The sequence below is a fragment of the Cylas formicarius genome, unplaced genomic scaffold, assembly GCF_029955315.1.
Source record: "Cylas formicarius isolate icCylForm1 unplaced genomic scaffold, icCylForm1.1 PGA_scaffold_10__41_contigs__length_53128322, whole genome shotgun sequence".
Taxonomy (NCBI): domain Eukaryota; kingdom Metazoa; phylum Arthropoda; class Insecta; order Coleoptera; family Brentidae; genus Cylas; species Cylas formicarius.
In genome coordinates, this window is record NW_026844214.1 from 27,996,548 (window position 1) to 28,015,925 (window position 19,378).

The following is a 19,378-nucleotide window of genomic DNA, read 5'->3' on the forward strand; positions in this document are numbered from 1 at the left end:
AAAGTCAACTTTGTCAAAGGGAAACCCCATATTCTTATAATTTGATTGGATTTGGCATTAAAAAGTAATTTGACATTGTATAAGGTTGTAAATAATTGACAATTGAACATTTTCCTATTGCAGTAATAAATACGGCTATTAAGTTTCGTTATTAGTAGGCCAAGATAACTGAAGCTCTAATAAGTTTAACATTTCTATAGATGATTTTCTTTGAGTTCGTGTTTAAAATATAATTTAAGAAAAATATTTCATTAAAATATTCACTCCAGTCTATCTCAGTAGCTTAATTCCTATTATGGTGTACCAAAAAAATGTAGGTTGGAAAATGTGAAAAAAAATCAAGACAAAAACCTTCTCCAATAACATTTTTCTTACGTAAATTATCCACCAGGTAGGAGAAAATTGTCCAAACTTCATTCATAAAAAATGATCCCATACATGGCGAAAGCTGTACAATTTGAATGGCACGCGGTATAATATAATTTTTAATTGATAAGAAACAACACAGTATATTATTTAGTCAACTCGGAGTTGCTCTAGCCATCAATAGAGCGTTACGCCAGTGAGGTCGCTCCCTAGCAGACACAGACACAGATGTTAAAAACTTCGTTTGTTTTACACTTATTAGTTGAGTCAACCCAACCCTTTTCCGGGGTATCATAAGTGTCGAATCAGGTTACATCCTAGCAAATAATTGGCCTTTGTTGTTCTCTGTAAATCCTAATTTTTTCTAAATATTCCAGTCGCCATTTCCGAATTCTAAAAGATTCCATTAAAATTTGCCTTTTGTCAATTTTTTTAAATCTAAAACCCATATGTTGAATACACTTCCATAAGGTAGTTCTGCCACATTAAGATATCTAATGTAGGCACGCTTTGTTCCTCGTATAACTGGTAAATTTTACGCCGTATTATATGTTGATCACTTTCATCTACACTCGACAAAATGTACGCATCGCTTCTTTTTTTCCTCGCTGAAATGGGATTATTCACAATTTTCCATGCAGTTGATGTTGGAATTTTCGTCAATGTGGCCGTTTCTTCCAAAGATGCTTGCTTGCTAGCACCACGTTCAATGAAAGTCAAATAAACATTGTTTATAACTTCCTCGGTCTCAATAGAATAGTGTTTTCTACATTTGGTCGTGAGCATCTCCTGAGATACACTAGACTCGCACATATTTTGCATAATTCGCACACGATTCAACACACGCTGTATTACACACGAAATAAGAATGATTACTAATAAACTTAAACTAAGTAGAATACCAAACCAAAGAATATTAAACACAGGTAGGTATAAAATTATTTTCTATTACGGACCACAATTTTACCTAAATTTAAATTCCGAAACTTTAGCAATTGGTCACTTTCTTATATCTATGAACAGACAATAACCGTATGAATAGGGAAGAATGTTATTTTCTAATTCAGAAATATTTGAAGAGATTTCTCGAGTCTGTGAACAAAATTCTAGTCATCCAGATTACTTTGAAAATTTACTAAAACTAAAGAACAAATAGAAAAACTCGACGATCGCAAATAAGCACGTCAGTTTCATGAAAATATTTGTTGAAGTTTTTGAGCACTTAATAAGAAATAGATTTCTTCAGAAAATCCGAGAACATGCAGGAAAAAGGTTTTTAATTTCTATCTTGAAATCTAGAGACAAAAAGACGGAAAATACAAAAAAAGTTGCTTTATCTAAAAAAATAAAATGTTCAAAAAATCAGAAGCGTTCCATGATTTTACCTATAAATTGTTTTCACGAACGCTACTGGCGTGTATCAAAACTCATCTCGTCTCTCAACCTAAATCTTTTTCACAACATTCTGTAACACTCTGTGTATAGGGATGCAGTTTTGTGAGATTATTATTTTGAAAAATGTCACAATTCATCGAAAAGTTGGTAAACAGGCTCCGGTCAAAAAGTTTTGCACCCAACTTTTTTTTTTAATCCCTGCATCTTATTTTTTAATTTCGAATGAAAATTATGTGATCTTCGCCACGCGTATGCAAAGCTCTGACGTTATATGGATGTCCGAGCCTCTCGTTAACCAGGTGTTCCGACTCATTTGCTTCAATTAAGCCCTCATTAGAGGTGGAAAATGAAAATACAATGGGCACGTTGCATATCAACCGATGCGTATGAACAAGCAGTTTGTATTGTCTGTTCCCTTAGGAAGTCGTTCGTTGGGAATCTAATTGATTACTGTATGTTCGGGAGGTGAAAATAATAAAATCATCCAGGAAAAACCATATGTCCTTTCCCTTTCAATGATGAAAAACTAATATGATGTCAGAAGATGTTACATGTACATTGAAGTTCATTCAGAATTTTACTTAAGTAAGCAAAAAAAAAAGGACAACCTTTCTTAATGTGGGAATTTTCTAGAATATATTTTTCTACTCCCGCCTGTAAAATACCGATCTAGCGTGCGGAAAATGTCATTTTACCACGTCAGTTTCGTTTCATTTGAAAAACTAACGATTGCAGGAAAAGTATAGTATGCAACACGATTGTTAATTTTTTAGTCATTCGTTTACTAAGCACTAGCTCCGCTGCGCTCCGATCGTGCCAAATAAACTCGTGACTCAAATGCCGTTTACTCGTTTCATAATATACTATTAGCACACAATGTTGAGGCCACAAAGCAATTTTTGAAAAAGTTTTACTTTAGTACACGTGTGGTGTTCTATGAGGGTTATTAGATTTAAAAAATGTAATTATTATACACCTTGCCACAAAAGTGCTAAAAGCATATTATAGCATTATAGTATTTGTTGGTTCTACGGTTAAAGTTAAAGTGTATGTTTCACTAAGGTTGATGATCGTTAAACCATAAAGATATATGAATAAGTAATAATAATACAAATAAATTTAAATTTTGTCAAAGTGTAATGTATGTGATGGCAGCACAAACGTAATTACAGGTTCCTAACTAACCAAAGACCTAAGTGCCGCCGCTCATTTCGCTCAAATTAAATTCTTTTTAACTGTTGAAGTAATTAAAACTACATTTTGACAAAATTCAAATTATATAAGGGTTCTTAAGGTTTAGGTTTGATGTCTCAACGCTATTCTTCTTCTTTTGTGCGGTAAATCTTCCTGATCCTAGTTATATGGTGTAGTAATCTTTTCCTATTTTCTTTTCCCTAATCGGCTTATAACCTCTAATTTCTCTCTTATATCCGTATTTCGAAAGCGATCGCGTCTTGTAAATTTCCGTAGAGTACTGTTGGTATTGCCATGGATTTTTAGAATTGAATTCTGGTGCATTTTCTTGTTTTGGGTCTAAAGTGGTGGTTTATTGTCTCACATATCTGGCTAAATGTGCTTCTCAGTTTGTTTTCGAAGTCGTTGTCAAATTGTATGAGATGTCGCAGTGTCCGAGTATACATGGAATACTATTTTTGTTCCTGCTGGGTCTTTTCCTAACAAAATCATAGTTTTGATTTTTTGAGAAGGTATTTCATTCCGCTTATTAGTTTCTTGCTGAAATTCATTTTCTGTTGGCCAGGACTACGAAGTCATATGCGTGTACTATAACATTGAATTTGATATTGTTAAGCTTTAACTCTTTTCTATAAGTTGTTTTCCATCTTTTAATGATGTCGTATATGTTTGACTGCGATTTTTTATGCCCTGTATTGTTTGTTCTCACTGGTGATTAATTAATAATGTAAAAATGAAATTTTTGTATTAGTTCGATGATCCTAAACATATTTCATCATATTTTTTATATAATATATTTTTATATATTTATATATATTTAATATATATTCAGAGAAAACCTAAATATATCAACTAAATGTCAGTACCGTGTCATGACCATTTCTAAAATTTATCCATAAATTCTTATTTTTTTTGTCGCAATAAATGATGTACATTTGAGTTGCAAGGTATTAATAAACGAGCGACTTAAAAAATTTACCAAACGTGTTGCATAGTATACTTTTCCACGACCGTTAGTTTTTGGGTACATTTTTGCAAAACAACACGGAAACATTTACTGACACTGCCGTCAGAATTGACAAAAGTCAAAATTCAAGCCGTCCGGTAATATCTCCGAAAACATCCAATTGTTTTCAGGCCTGTGCGACAATATCCTGGAATTGTCCGAAGTGGCATCCGTGGGAAATGAAACTGACGTGGTAAAATGACACTTTCCGCACGCTAGATCGGTGCGAATTCGGTTCAAGAAACTTTTGTCTTTAAAATTTAAGCAATTTTTTAATTTCAATGTATATGACTCGAGCGCTATCTACCTTGAGATTTATGAAACGTCTAGTGAATCATGTTGAAAGTTCGTTATCTGCTGAAACAGTTTCAGTTAAGCTCTGCAGAAGCCTGGCGAGGCGTCCGCAAGTTCGATTCAACAACAACCGACACCTTAGGCAAGGAAGGAAAATAAATGTATTCGAAACCTACAAAGCAGGTTTAGGTTTTTTTTTTAGAACCTTGAAAATATTATAGTGGTTACCAATAAGGCTAAAAAACATGCCTTGACAAACGTGGACCTTTATAAGATCTTTATGTAAAAGTTTTAAAAATTACAAATAATTGAGGGTTATTTGTGAGAAATTCATCACCACAGTTGATGCATGAAAACGAATATTGAGTTAAATTTAGATAAAGAATAAGGTTAATAAGACCGCCCAAGAAATTGCAAGATATTTCCATAGTAACGGATTTTGTACCATTAGATATAATGAAGAAAGGAAGTAAGTTTTGGATGATATAAATTGTTGTCGTTTATGATTGCAGTTTTTATTTGTTTATAATCCGTATTTTTGTTGGAAACAGTCAGTTCTCGTTTTCATTTCTCAATATTTGAGTTATTGAAATTCCGTGCCATTTTACAAAAAAGACTGACAGCATAAGATTGACAAAATTCGAATATTTACGAAAATTCACAACTTTGCTGCAAAGAGGAAGCTGGAAGATGTACCGACGATTCTAATAATTATATATTGATTTTTCCAAACCAGATTCGTACATTCGGTTTCAAACCCAAAACAGTAAAAGCAAATGTGACTCACATTTCTGACTTTACTTTCTTTACTTACTTTCATATAGAAATAGTAAGGAGTGTAAATTAATTAAGAACATTTTAAATAGGTTAAGAGCTAAATAGCATATAGGAATATATTACTAATCGTTTAAATTAAAAAACAAAAACAGAATTTAACTTGTTTTATTTTGTTACTTTAAAATGAAAATTATGCAAATGAGACGATTAGGTGATGCACGTCATAAATTGGGAGACTTATAAAATATCAATTTAAATCTTACTTGCGTTAGTTCTTTGAAATGAAAATACCAGAATGCATTGGTATGGACTTCTCCCAAAGATGTCTTAGCCGATTTTAAATCTTATTGTTCATTGTCTCAAAATCTTAAATTTACGATATAATTGTAATAATAACATTGAGCGGTTAAAAGTTTCTCTGGAAAATATCGCGCTAAATATATTTATGTATTTTTCTATTTGGTAGTATGAAGTTATACTTCATATTCATCATCCAATTTATATACAATGACATCGTCATTAAATTGAAATAAAACAACCTTAATTATTTAACATAATATAATTATTTTTTATTATTGCTTAATTTACAGACCTTCAACCTATTATACTCTATACTAAGTACTTTTATCGTTATTTCCTCTTTTACATCGTATAATAATCTAATGTAATTAACTAACTTTTCCTTGTACCTTGACGCAAATTTTCTTTTATCAGATATGCAGATATGTTAGTTGTTCGTCTTCCTGGTCCTAAACTAACAAGATACAATGATTTTCCTTTAGGGTTATGCTTGTTCAAATTATTAATGGTTTCCGGATCGAAGTTTTCGGTGAATCGTTGAGGTAATCCAACTAGACAACTTCCAAGTTCCACTTAGATTTTCTCACCGAACTGTGTTGTCCTTTTACTAGAAGTCAGTTTTTTTGTTTTTGTCACCAACCTTCAGTTTTTGACAACTCTTTAAGAAACAAGTTTCCATTAATGTTTTTTAGAAAATATGACTTCGTTATATGGCTGTGGCTTCTGTTGTAATTAAAATTTAACTATTTAACACATAGCCACATGCTTATAGATTTTTCACATATATGGAGGGGAGAGAAAAAAAAATCGAAATCTCCGAATCGAACACACGAACAGTGTTGAATATATTGTGAATATTTAAAAAAAAAAGTTCCGTCATAGCCCGAACATAACCGAGTACGATTTATACTGCGCATGGGAACCCCTCCATTGCCGAATATTTTCCACGAAAACCCGAATCACAATGCATGCGCCAACCCGAACATACCCGAAGATTCAAAATTTTCCGGCGGCAAGCCGAACACACCCGAGTATTCACGAAAATTGAAAAATTCCCGCCAAAAGTGGCTGATTTACCTTTGCCTTGGTATATTTTTGCACGTTGCGCTTTCTTCTGTTTCTTTCATTTGGTGTACGAGACGACTAAGAAATTATCTGAACCCATATACTCTAGTATCTCGCTTTTCTTTCTAGTTTGTCCTTTACTATTAAGTAATCTATTAATGATCTGTGACCTCTCGTTGACTATGTATGTATGTATGCAAGTATGCATATCCTTTTTCTTGAAGAAGGTATTTGTTAGTTTGGTTTATCGAAAACGGCAAATTCTCTGAGAAGTTTTCCATTGTCATTATTGGTACGCTCATTGGTAAATGCAAAAGAGTAAAGGACGACAGAAAATCTTGCACTTAAATTTAGAAAATTTTCACGAAGAGTTCGACCGGTAACAGAAAACCAATATGCGGCCATACTTTCTTGGCGCGAAACATTTTTGAAGGTTTATTGGGTAGTATTAAATTGAGAGCGTATAATAAAATATTTGCTAATAACGCGAGAACTGATTTTCCGGATACCTTCGCGTGCGATTTAATATTAAACGGGATTTACTCTTGGACGGCTACACCGTAAAATATCAATAAAGATTTTTAATAAAACAAGATTAAATTTTTCTTATACCCAGTGAAACAAGGCGGCGTCTTATTAACTGTCCTTTTAACTTTTATGACGTTATTAGGAAAGGGAAAAAAAGGGTGTAAAGGGATTTTTTATAACGATCCGGCCGATGAAAACGGAGTTAATTAAGCGATAAATATTATTGTGCCATAAAACCGGTCAATTCAAATTTATTGTTTATACCGGAATGGAATACCAAGTTTTACCATAAAATTGTTCGAAATTACAGTTTTAATGGTCTGTTTACTAATGTAAGTTTGAATTGAAAACATTTCATCTCCTACTGAATATTTCACCAATACAGATTATTGGCGGAGATGGAAACAAACATAACAAGCCTATTCTTACGACGCTGTCTTCTACGAAGGTTAACGACATAAAGACTGAAGTGAACTGGACTTAACTATAACTAGATTTTTCCATTTGCCAAAAACCCTCACGCGCGGACACAATAATATATAATAACTAACTAACTCACACTCACAAAATGGCTGCCTTTTATGCTTTTATCCACAGACTACTTAATATACCACTGTTCAAATTAAAAAAAAAGAATTAAATATTATAAAACAAATAGCTTTTAACAATGGTTACAACTCAACAATGATAGATAAGATTATATCTAAAAAGCAGTTTCAAATAATTCTGAACTCTATCTATCCCATATTAAACACCGAACCCAAAATTTATAAAACAATAAAATAGATAGGAGAATCTAGCAAGAAAATGTCGAAATATCTCCCTAAATTTGGTCTTAAGATTGCTTTTAAAACTGAAAACACCATAGGAAAAGTTTTGAATAATAATAAAACTAAATCACGAAAAACTCAAAAATCCAGAGTCTACAAGTTAAAATGTTGATCATGTCCAAAAATTTATGTCGGACAAACAGGTAGAAAATAAAAGTTCGGATTCTAATCTGAATTTAAATGAATGGCATCATTTAAATTCAGATGCACAGGTTTGACGATAATTTTGATATTTTATATAATGAATCAAAAAGCAAAAATGTAAATTTCTTGGAAGCTATGGAGATTAACACAATGAGATATTCGAATCTATTACTTAATGACCAATTGGATTAAAATGCGCCTCCCTTGGAAAATTTAAATTTATAACAATACACCTGTAATTAACAATCCTGTTACCTGTTTATATATATCGATGTCGGAATATTGTCAGGGCACGGTTTCGCCAAAAAAACTCTCATAATTCATGTCATATGAAAATCTGAACATTTTTTGTAATATATCTTGTATTTTCAAGCGTGAAGATAGGGTTGTGGAATTGACCCGTCAATTTTTTTTTATTCAATTGATCAGTCAATTGGACGGTCAATTGACCGAAATAATTTTTAAAATACCGTGGAAATTATATTTATTAAATTATTTTATATATTTTGTGCGTTACGTAGCCGTTGCGTCGTTCTGGGAACCAAATTGATTCATTATTATTATTATTGGGATTCCCCGAATCACTAAGTATCGTATTCGGTTATTCATTGAAGAGGATTATAAGAAAATTATACATCACAAACGCATAATAACTTACTATAAAATACATATTATTATTATTATTATTGTTATTAAATAATAATAGATAACGCTCCACAATTGAAAGATGTTAGTTAAAACTTTTTTTGACTAGACAATGAAGATGTGCTCAATTGACCAGTCCTGACTCTACATGAAGATCAGCATTTATTACCTTATTTAATTAATATAATAATTTTTGCTTTGTTATGATTATTATTATTATTTTTTTCTTTTAAATTTAAAATTAAAAAATTTGTCCATCTCTCAAAGTGGCCCACTCAAATAATAATCATATTAGTTAATTAAAATTAATTAAATATTCTCCAAACAACGTTTAAAGTTTTGACCCAGCTCAAGATAGTGTAGGCCCCTTATGCATTTTTACTCCGTTTATAGTACTTTACGGTTTCTGCTCAGGATGGAACGCTATTTTAATATTACCAGCGTTAGCTGAAGACGAGCATTCGAGTGCTCGAAACACGTAGAGTGGAGTGGAGATTTTTTCACTAATACCCAATACCCAATATTCCCAAATATTTTTTAAAAAAGCCAAAATTTGTCACACAATACAAACTTGTTCATTTTTATCAATTGTTGACATGATGAAAACATTTGATGTCTATATAAATAATTTTAAATACATTTTAATAATAATAATAATAACTTTTGAATTTCTTCGATCTTCATTGAATGGTTTTCGTTAGTGTTTTTTAAATGAAATATATTTTTGTTTCTTGTTGATATTTTTCACAATGTTGTCTCTTTTTTTTTTTAATTAATTTAATCAACAATAAATGTTATTATCAATTGTTACCTGTAACTTGTATGTGTCGTCTGTGACAACGACGACATCTCTGCATCTGTCCAGAGCTGTGTAGAGAGCCTGGCAGGTGGCATGTTGCGCCATCGGTTTGACGTCACTGTGTTTCAGCAGAATCATCTCGTTGACGCAGGTCAACAAATTGGTCGTTTCTATAATGCACTAACAGAAGTCCTTATAAAAATTACTAAAGACCATAAAAGCGCCAAAATGAATTTGAGGAACTTAATCTGGAAGCTTCTGGAAAATTACACAAGGATAAGATACACTTATTATATCTTAGTAATACTGAAGATGATAACAAAAACACAATTTAGATATTTAAATTGACTAGAAAATATGTACAGGGTGGCCCGTTATTATTGCTAATATTTCGAATTCTACAACTATACAAGATTCCCATAAATGTAGGTCCGGAAATGCATTTTTCCAAAATGCAGGGTGTTAAAGTTTTTTTTTATTAATTCAATTTTTTTTTTGACATTTTGCAGAGTTATTTCTAGCTATTGAAAGAATATACGCTACTAAGTTGAATTTAATTTCGATACTTTTCTAAGAGCGACTAAAACTACTTTTTCGTCTTTTGAAATTTTCTCATATCTTGCTTCGTTTACGAGATAAAAAAAACTATTTCATAATATACAATAACTTAATATTTGTCACCAAAAAAATATCCAAAAACTGTTGAAAGTGACCACCTCCATCTCGAATGCAGGAATCTATCAAAAATAGCAGCTAATTGAGTTGCACCCAGCAATAGAAGCAAAACTGACAAATTTCAAACAAATCCGTGAGAAGATATTTGAATTAATTTAAAAAACTTCTCGAAAACAACTCATTTCCCGAACTACATTTATGGGATTTTTCTTTCACAAAATGAACAGAATAATCATCCCCTTAAATATTGTAGCGTCTTTTTTAAACAACCTTCGTCTTTTCCTTTTTGTTTTGATATTCTTTAAACATTTTGATATACTACGAGCCAAAACTTACGTATGCTTATTAAATTTGAGTTCTTATCAGAAAATAAAAACGTTGGATATGTCGTTTCCGCATATTCATTATTTCAAAACAACAAATTGAATTTCGATTATTACCCTGTTGAATCCAGACTCCAATAAGGAAGTAATAGTAGCGTCGTCCCTTTCGAAAGCACTGCAATAAACAAAACACTATTTTGAGAGAAGATAAGAATACAAAAACATAATCGACAGTAAAGAAATTTAACACTTTGCTAACGGGATTTCTTACGCGGTACCACCTATTTTTTTTAAGAATTTATCGAACTCATTATTTCTAACGTGGACGAGGTGTCCTCAGCTGACGTTAAGTCGGTTTCCCTCCATAATCTCGGAATATAATTGGCGCAATCAGTGTCGAGCGGCTTTTGTAACAAATGATCCTAATTTATAAGCTGTAAGCTCCGGGATTTCCCTTGTCTTGTCTTGTTTAAAAAATGAAAGTTTATTAACTGAAAATTATTTGATTTTTATCAAATGAAAAATAAAAAATAACAAACCTGTACATCAGGTTTCCAGGGCTACCTATTAATTTGTGATGAATATATAAAATGAGGATGCTAAACAGTATATGATTGAAATTCATTTTCCTCGAAACAGAACACTACTTTTCCGATTGTATCTAAGTCAACGAACAAAAAAGTTATTACAGCTTTTGTTACCTCTACCGCTTTAAAGTTACGCCCCAAATTACGGCCAAAATTGGTTATAATTTTAGAAGCAGATTCGACAGGTCATAATTCCTAAAATGCTAAAATTTCCAAACTTTTTCTCAAAGTGTTTCGGAAATATTAACAAATAGCGATTTTCAGTTCCATTCTTTTTAGGGCATTTGGCTGTGTTACGAGGCGTTTCTCGACATACGTTTATATAGAAAAGTAGGGGTTATTTTGGATATAGAATATGCTGTTATAGTTTTGTCGGTCCACTAATTTCGGGGCACTCTATCTAGCCAGGATCAAATAATGATAAATTAACATTTCCAAATTCGTATTGAACTTGCCCTTTCAATATTCGACAGAGTAGCCAAAACGATATTTTGGCTAGTCTGTCGAATATAAATTATTATAAATTGGCTCCGCATTTACTTTTTCCTGCGACTTAAGTTGGCAAAATAAAAAAGGTTATCTGTTAGTTTGTTAAATAATTATAATCAAAATTTCAATGATCCGATTTTCTTGGTCCCAAATATGGATCACCGCAAGTTTCGATGCTTAAATTCCGGATCATGACCTTTTTTTTAACTCGCATAGTTCGATTACATTTAAGGCGAGGTTGCGATGTGATAAACACGACTCATTACCCGGTTTACGACTATGGCCGGTTTAGCGTCAGCCGTCGAAATTCGACGTAAAAGTCATCGCGAAAAAGTTTTCGCAATGCACGCCCGTAAAAATCTCCGGGGAACCCGCGTCCAATTATCTGGAAAGCTTCTCCATGAAAATAACGGATCTGGTAGAATAAAATCGATTTCTCTCGGGTATACGATTGTTGTAGATATTACTTAAACATTTTTATGAACGTATTTGTTATAGAAATATACAGATTTCGTGACGCTACAACAAAATAGGTACCGGGCGTCCGACGTAAAAAATTAAAGCAGCATTGTTTGCAAGAGGAAGTTTACATACGTAAAAATAGTGATATTGAGCCGAATATGTGAATTTTGCTCGTTAGTGCGACACAGGGTGTTAAAGTTTTGCTCTTGACATTCCATTTCTCAATAGCTCAAGCAGTTTTGGAGATTGATATTTTTTCGCATAACATGTAGAAAGGCTAGTTACACCATATTATTTTGCCATTTCATGACATAACTTTCTTGTCAGTACCATTACGTCACATTTTTTTGAAGATTATTATAAGTGCATTTCATTTATTTAAGCAACGTTTTAAAAATATGTACACGTATTTTATTAGACCCGTTTCTACAACGAGCGAAGCGAGATTCTACTAATTTTACTTATTTGAATATTCATTGTACCTAGGCGCAACCAACCACTTGAAGTATTTTTTTTTAGTTTTCAAATAGCGGTATAAGACATTTTATTTTCATTAATAAATACCAACGGTAATGTCCAATATAGATGTGTTTATTCTAATCCATAGCCTACTCATTCTTAATAAACTGTCTTAGAGCCAGCAATTGAAGTTGAACCTGGACTAGCGAGATATTAGGATCATTTTAACCGAAAGACAGCAGATTCCTACAAGAACTGCTAAACACGGTCGGCTACAAAAAGTTTTTTGAATTACCAATTACCCTGCTAAAGAGTATTCCTTTATCTGTATCCTTGGTTTTGCTTACCCCGTTTTGCTAAAAACTCCTGCTGAAAGGCACGAAAATAATTTCTAGTATCTTCTCTTGCCCGATCTACCTAACAATATTTTTTTGCAAATATAGGAAGATATATACAGTGACATCCCGTACATTTAGTCTATTCGCGGCAATTCAACTCTGTGCATCATGACGTAGCTATATGCGTACTAATAAACAAATATTCGCTTATTCTATCACAATATTTGGCTATTATTTGCGGCTTGCTTAAATAAGTAGGTAATCTCTTGTTTAACTCTGACGCTGTTAATAACTTAGCAGCTTGTGAACCGTCTATGAGTATTATGAATAAACTTACCTTCGTTTAACGATGGCCACCAGAACGGTATGTTGACTTCCCTTCGAATTCCTAATGGATCTGAAAAAATGTTTTTTTTGTTACTATAATTCATTAAGTTAGCGTTTCAGTAATTTAAGTAACTAAATTTATTAAGTAATTCATTAAATAATTTAATAACCATTTAACTTATAGAATTAAATCTATAAAAATATAATTTATTTCTAACACAATCATATTAAATGACAAGGAAACGTCACCGAGACATCACATGGCCTAGTGTAAATACATTTACAAGATTACACACGATTAAAAAAATTTTCTTTACGAATAATGTTAAGTAATAAAATGACAAAAATTTATAAATAATAAAGACAGGATCATCTCTATTTTCAACCCCAACTACGCCGCTACGCTAAGCTTTGTTTGCCTTTAGCGTCAGAAACTGTATGTCTTTTAAAAAAAATGACTTGTGTACAGGGAGACTCAGCCCGGCACTGTTCCTGGTAACAATCGTTGTTGTTGTACAATATTTAGAATATCCCACATAGTCATACAACAATTGCGGAAGTCCTGCGGACGATGAACAGAAAGACACAATATTTTGGCGACGCTATGAGAAACCAAAAAGACGAACTTCTTACCATGGAAGGCAAAGCCAATAGCAGAGAAATGGGAAAATGCAATAGCAACAGACACCTTAAGAAAAATAAAAATTACAAGCATACCACCCAGTCTTATCCTTACTTATACTTTTTTTGAAGATTAAAATGAAATTTCCTTAATTTTTTATTAAGTTAAGTTAAAGATCTAGTTAGAGATAAAAATTTGATGTATCCTGATATAGTTTTTAATTTAGGTTGCTGCTGAGTGAAGATGTGGTTGTAAGGCAAAAAAATGCTACTTCCCTGATAATTACTACATTTATCCCTTCTTCATTTTTTATGTATCGAGGATATATACGATGCTTTACATTCTTCGAGAGTTCGCAACTTACTTTCAATGATTAATATCGGATTTTTTTTCAATACCTTTGTACGCACAGATTATTATGTCGGAATTTTTATGATGCATTATTATTTTGTTTATGCGTCGGTAATTCCGCGTCCTTGTACAAATCCGTAAGCGAAATTGAAATTAAGTCATGATTTATTGGATTGTTAATAAGCTGAATAAGCTACATATCCGCGAATATACCTTTTGAAACGCATCTTCGAGAAAAATCACGTCGGTCTTGTTCGCTATTTCCAATTTTCCATTCCTGAATCGATACAGAGTTCGCATTGTTAACAAAACTAGAATGTTTTATTGTGTTGTAAGGTCGGGATGATTTCGAGGCACTGCTACTTTTGGAATGGAAACGCCAATGAAAAGGCATACATAAATTTTTACTCCGTGAAATGGCATCCCGGATGATATATCGCGTGTAGATTCAATAAAGATGATGTCGTTTATCATGGACAGATTGAGGTTGTAAGTTCGTTTACGTTCCGAGCAAAGAGTTCCGAAGATTATATATATATATATATATATATATATATATATATATATATATATATATATATATATATATATATATATATATATATATATATATATATATATATATATATATATATATATATATATATATATATATATATATATATATATATATATATATATTATATTTCACTTTTCAAAAATAACTTTTTAAAAAATATATTTATTAACTTTAAATCAAAATTAAAATCCACATGAAAATGGACATAATAACCTCGTGACGAGAGAATGTTATTAGACCGTTAAAATCAAAGTAAAAATGGACATAATAACCTCGTGATGAGAGAATGTTATCAGACAACGTTTTACAATAAAAATTTGTATTTATAATAAATTTGTGCGACGTTGACGGGGTCGACGGCTGCGGATGTTGCGACATATCGTTGACACGACGTTTTCGCAATCGTTGCACTCTTGCAGGTCGGTGGCATTTAACCCATGTGGACAATAGGATTTCCGGATATAACATATATCAATCAATATCATATAACAAAATTAATTTTGATTTAAAGTTAATAAATATATTTTTCAAAAAGTTATTTTTGAAAAGCGAAATATAAAAATTGGCGCAGTCGTGGTAGGATCCGTTCACGTTGCTAGAAGACGAGTATTCTAACTAGTGACGGCAGATTCCAATCCCTTAAACCGAAAGAAGAACCATCGCAGCCAGTCGTGCCGGAACAAGGAACCTTGCATCACCGTTTCGAGAGACAGAAATTCGGAGTAGGCACGTGGCTAGTATTCTAACTAGTGGCGGCAGATTCCGACCCCTAAATCTAGGGAACAGCAAAGACAGTCCCATTGTACCGGAACCAGGATAAACCCATCACCGTCTCGAAAGGCAGCAATGTAAATAGTACTGTAAGTGTTAAGAATCGTTACAAAATATTTTATTTTTAATTTGCAATATTGTTGAATTTATTACGTTTGATTTCCCAAGGTTGAAAATTACCTATTTATTGAATTTCCCAACGTAGAATCGTTCCGCGATAATTATTTTGATTTAATTTTAGTCTGCAAGTTTAACTTAGCAACGAGGGTGACCAAATATTTTTAGGAAATTTTATAAACGCGTGTAATTGTGCTTATATTATGGCAACAACGCAACACAAAATTCTTTTAGTTATTCACTAAACTATTATTACTATTAACTCTACATTTTGGCATTCTAGAGATTTACCTCCCCTAATTCATGACCTTCAACGTTTTAAACAATTGCCCAATGAATCGCCATTAATTATTTTTCAATCGCCTTCAAGTCCCAAATGCGAAAATGCATTCATGTGTTCAAAAATCCACCACATTAAGATCCAAAGAGCAAAAGGATGCTCAGATATCTTTAATTGAGACTATAGCCCTTAATACATTTCTTACAGCTTTAGAACCTAGATTAGGTCAACTTATTCGTGCTAGTAATCCCACCTCACTCTTAGAAGCCCAAAGTTTGATATAGCTGTGGCAAAGAATACGTTGGTGAAAGAGAGACAATCAATATAGTAAGCAGGAGGCATCCAGAAGAAGTGTACATACAGAATTATCTATATCTGTACCTGTTAGTGACACACAGCTCTTAGGCATCAGAAGGTTCATTGTACTTCCTCCAGAGGCACAGTTCCGCTTCGTTCGGCTAGATTGGGTAACAGTCGCTTAACTTTACATCGCCTCATATTCGTTGACTATAAAATAAGAAATTTTCGTTTGCTTGAATGCGTCTTCTAGTGTTAATTTTTAAAGAATGCACAATATCAAAAAACCAAATATCAATGAAGGCAAGATATGCAAAAAATAAATCCTTTCGAAATTTTACATTAGGTTATCTCAAGGGGTAACTAGACTAGATTTTGGATTCATTTTTGGTATCTGCTTCTAGAGTGAAAGCAGTTGATAAACAAACAAAAGTAAATAATAACTAAATAAATTAACATAAGTATTATACATTTCAATAATACATTAAGTTGCTTATATTTGATTAATTATTTAATTAAAATAAATTTTTTGACTGTGTGGGTGCTTATAACACTACATTCTTTGGCTACTAGTGTTAATCAAGCTAACATCAAAGTAACAATATTATATGTGATGTTAGTTAGTATGTCACATTTGTCATTTATCTGGAAATGAGAAATCTTTTCTGAAGGGAACATGGCTTTTATATAATAGTTAACAATTAAAATTTATTTTAAAAATTATAAAATTGAATAATATCGACTTTTCAAGGAAAAAAATTTATTTCGTTTTTAACTTGTGTAGTTAGTCTAACACGTTTATTATTTTTAGCTGACTCGGCTTATGCACTGCATCCTACTAGAGTCCTAAAAAAGCGTAAAAAATGATAAATGCCTGTGTTATATTGGATAATATGCGTATTTTAGGCAATTTGGATTTAGAATCAGCAGCAGATTTAGTAGCAGAAAGAAGGCTGCAATACGAAATTATTAATAACTTTAGAAATGTTGTACACTGAAATAAATTATTTAAAAATTATTAAAAATAAAATAAACGGAGTAAAATTAAAAAATACAACAAAATACGTAAAAATAATTTGCATTTGCTAATACGAAACTGTAATAAAAAAGGAACACCTACTGGCAATATTTGAATAAACAAAACAGAAGTAACTAAACAAAACATACAACAAACTAATAAACAGCTTTACTAATTAATATATGTAAAGCATATAAGCATATATGTAATGACGAAGAAAATTTCTTATTTAATATTTTATTTTCAGTCTCATGTTGTATTTAGCATTATGGACCATAAAAACCACATAAAAACTTAGCTGAAATATTAGGCTTGATAATCAAAAAAGAAAATAACTGGGTGTATTGACAGCGCTGATTATCGTAGAGTATGGATATGATTCGCCAAGTATGGCTTCTGCCTAAAGGAGAGATTAGGACTTTCACATGCATGTTCTATTGTTTCGTCTTCTTATTCGCACACCCTGTACATGGGGGTGCTACTCAAAACCAGCCTGAACTAATGTTTTTTAAGTAAGTAATGTTTGCAGTAATGTTGACTGTTGTTTCGGTTGCTAGTTAGCCAATAGTTTTCTTTTTCAACCCATTGATTTAGAAATTGTTTATGTGAGTTTTCCTTTGTCAGCCCTTTAATGACTGACGTCGCCTGACTGACAGAATGTTCCAATGCAATAAAGTTTAGTTCGGTAGCCCTCCTGAGCAAGGAGTCGCCGGCATAACTTCCTCTGAAATATGCATGCCCCTTACCTAACTAAAGATGACCACAGAAACATTAACGAAGACACGGTGACATTGTAGTGCTAGTTATGACGTAAAACGTACTCTATGAAGTACCAGACGGGCGTGTCTGCTATCTGTATACATAAATACAGTTTTATAAGCAACTTTGCACTGGTATTTTCTTTTGCGGCAAAAGTAATGAGAGCAAGCTTCGTTTACGGCACACTGGGCATCTTACCCTTACCCCTAGTCATTATAAGCGGTGGGTAATATATCTGAAAACATCCGATTGCACCCAAACCCGCGCGGTAAAATCCCGGAAATGAACGAAGCGGTTCGGAGACGCGGGAAACGAAACTGAACTGGTAAAGTGTCGTTTCCCGCACGCTAGATCGGTATGTAATTGGGTATTTTAGAGGCGGGAATAGAAAAAAGCCATTTCATTCTTCCTGATATTGAGGGCCAGAGCATGCTCTCTACACCACTCGAATTTGCTCGACTGTAGAATGAGCAAATCATCACAATGTACTGATGTTTCTTGTAGAGGCGGTGAATAACCATGTCCCACGTAGTACCTTCAAAATTATACCTATTTAGATAAGACCGATAAAAAATACGAATCAAAAACCAACTTTCCCTGCAACACCCAAAACGAAATATGGGAGAGTAGACCACTTAAAGATGGGGGCGCCGACGTACATTACTTCTCGAAGAGAAATTAACAATGTGCGGCAACGAAAATTGAGAGCACTGGGTCTCTAATATTGTTTCCTTTTCGAATTCCAGCTACCCTCCATCGCCGAAATAGAATTCGAATGTTTACTCACCGGGGACAGTATTAAGGGTAAACGAAAAGGGAGGCAACGTTTTTTTTGTGCCATTTTTTATTTGTAAAAATTACGAATTGGGCCTCGTTTGTCCCCCGAGGGGGCCATTAATAAAATTAACAAGTTGTCCGCGCAGTCAAAAAGTTTTGAGCTTACGCGGTGTCCTTTAAAACTTTTACAAATGATATTTTTGGGGCGTTAACTTTTCTTGGAAAAAGATTAAAAAGTGCTTATATTTTTACGTCACTCATCAAAAGTTAATTTTAATTAAAATTGTTTTAGTTTTAATTAGTTTTTGATATGCAGATGACATAAAATGCATCCCTGACAAAAGCTTCAATTGGTTTCACCAATTTAGAAATCGAAAATTGGAAATAGACCGTTGAAATTTTAGATAAGTAGATAAAGTTCAGCACACGATAAATGGTTATAACTTGCCTGGCCTAGCATAAATGGAAGGCTCTTTACCTTCAATAAACCGAGGAATAAATCAATAAACGGCCCATTTAGAAATTTTTATCAGTACAGAGAGATATTAGCTGCGTCGACACCTTAGACATTCGAAAATCATTTGCGCTTTACCAATAGTTTGTTGCAGTAGCCAGTGGGTTGAAAAAATTTTCGACGACGGAATGGGGGAGATTAACGAATCAAAAACAAAGTGTCATTTGAATATGTGCTGCAAGAGAATCGTTTTACGAGTATATGAAGGTAAAATTTATGTAATCCCTGCGACTTGCATAAAATAGAAATGATCTGAGTCGAATTAAAAAACAAAGTAAAACGCAATAATATAAACCCAAAATCCACCCCA

General features: G+C 32.7%; 1 protein-coding gene across 8 annotated transcripts in view; it reads right to left on the reverse strand.

Moving 5' to 3' along the window:
* LOC132697543 (high affinity cAMP-specific and IBMX-insensitive 3',5'-cyclic phosphodiesterase 8) overlaps window positions 1-19,378 on the reverse strand; it is a 230,865-nt gene that overhangs the window by 24,071 nt on the left and 187,416 nt on the right. For all 8 annotated transcript variants that reach the window (XM_060663140.1, XM_060663130.1, XM_060663132.1 and 5 more), the window contains 3 exons: window positions 13,014-13,073; window positions 10,459-10,516; window positions 9,356-9,523 (listed from right to left, as the gene is read on the reverse strand). In XM_060663140.1, coding sequence (XP_060519123.1) covers window positions 9,356-9,523; window positions 10,459-10,516; window positions 13,014-13,073 — 286 coding nt within the window. The remainder of the gene's footprint in view (window positions 1-9,355; window positions 9,524-10,458; window positions 10,517-13,013; window positions 13,074-19,378) is intronic.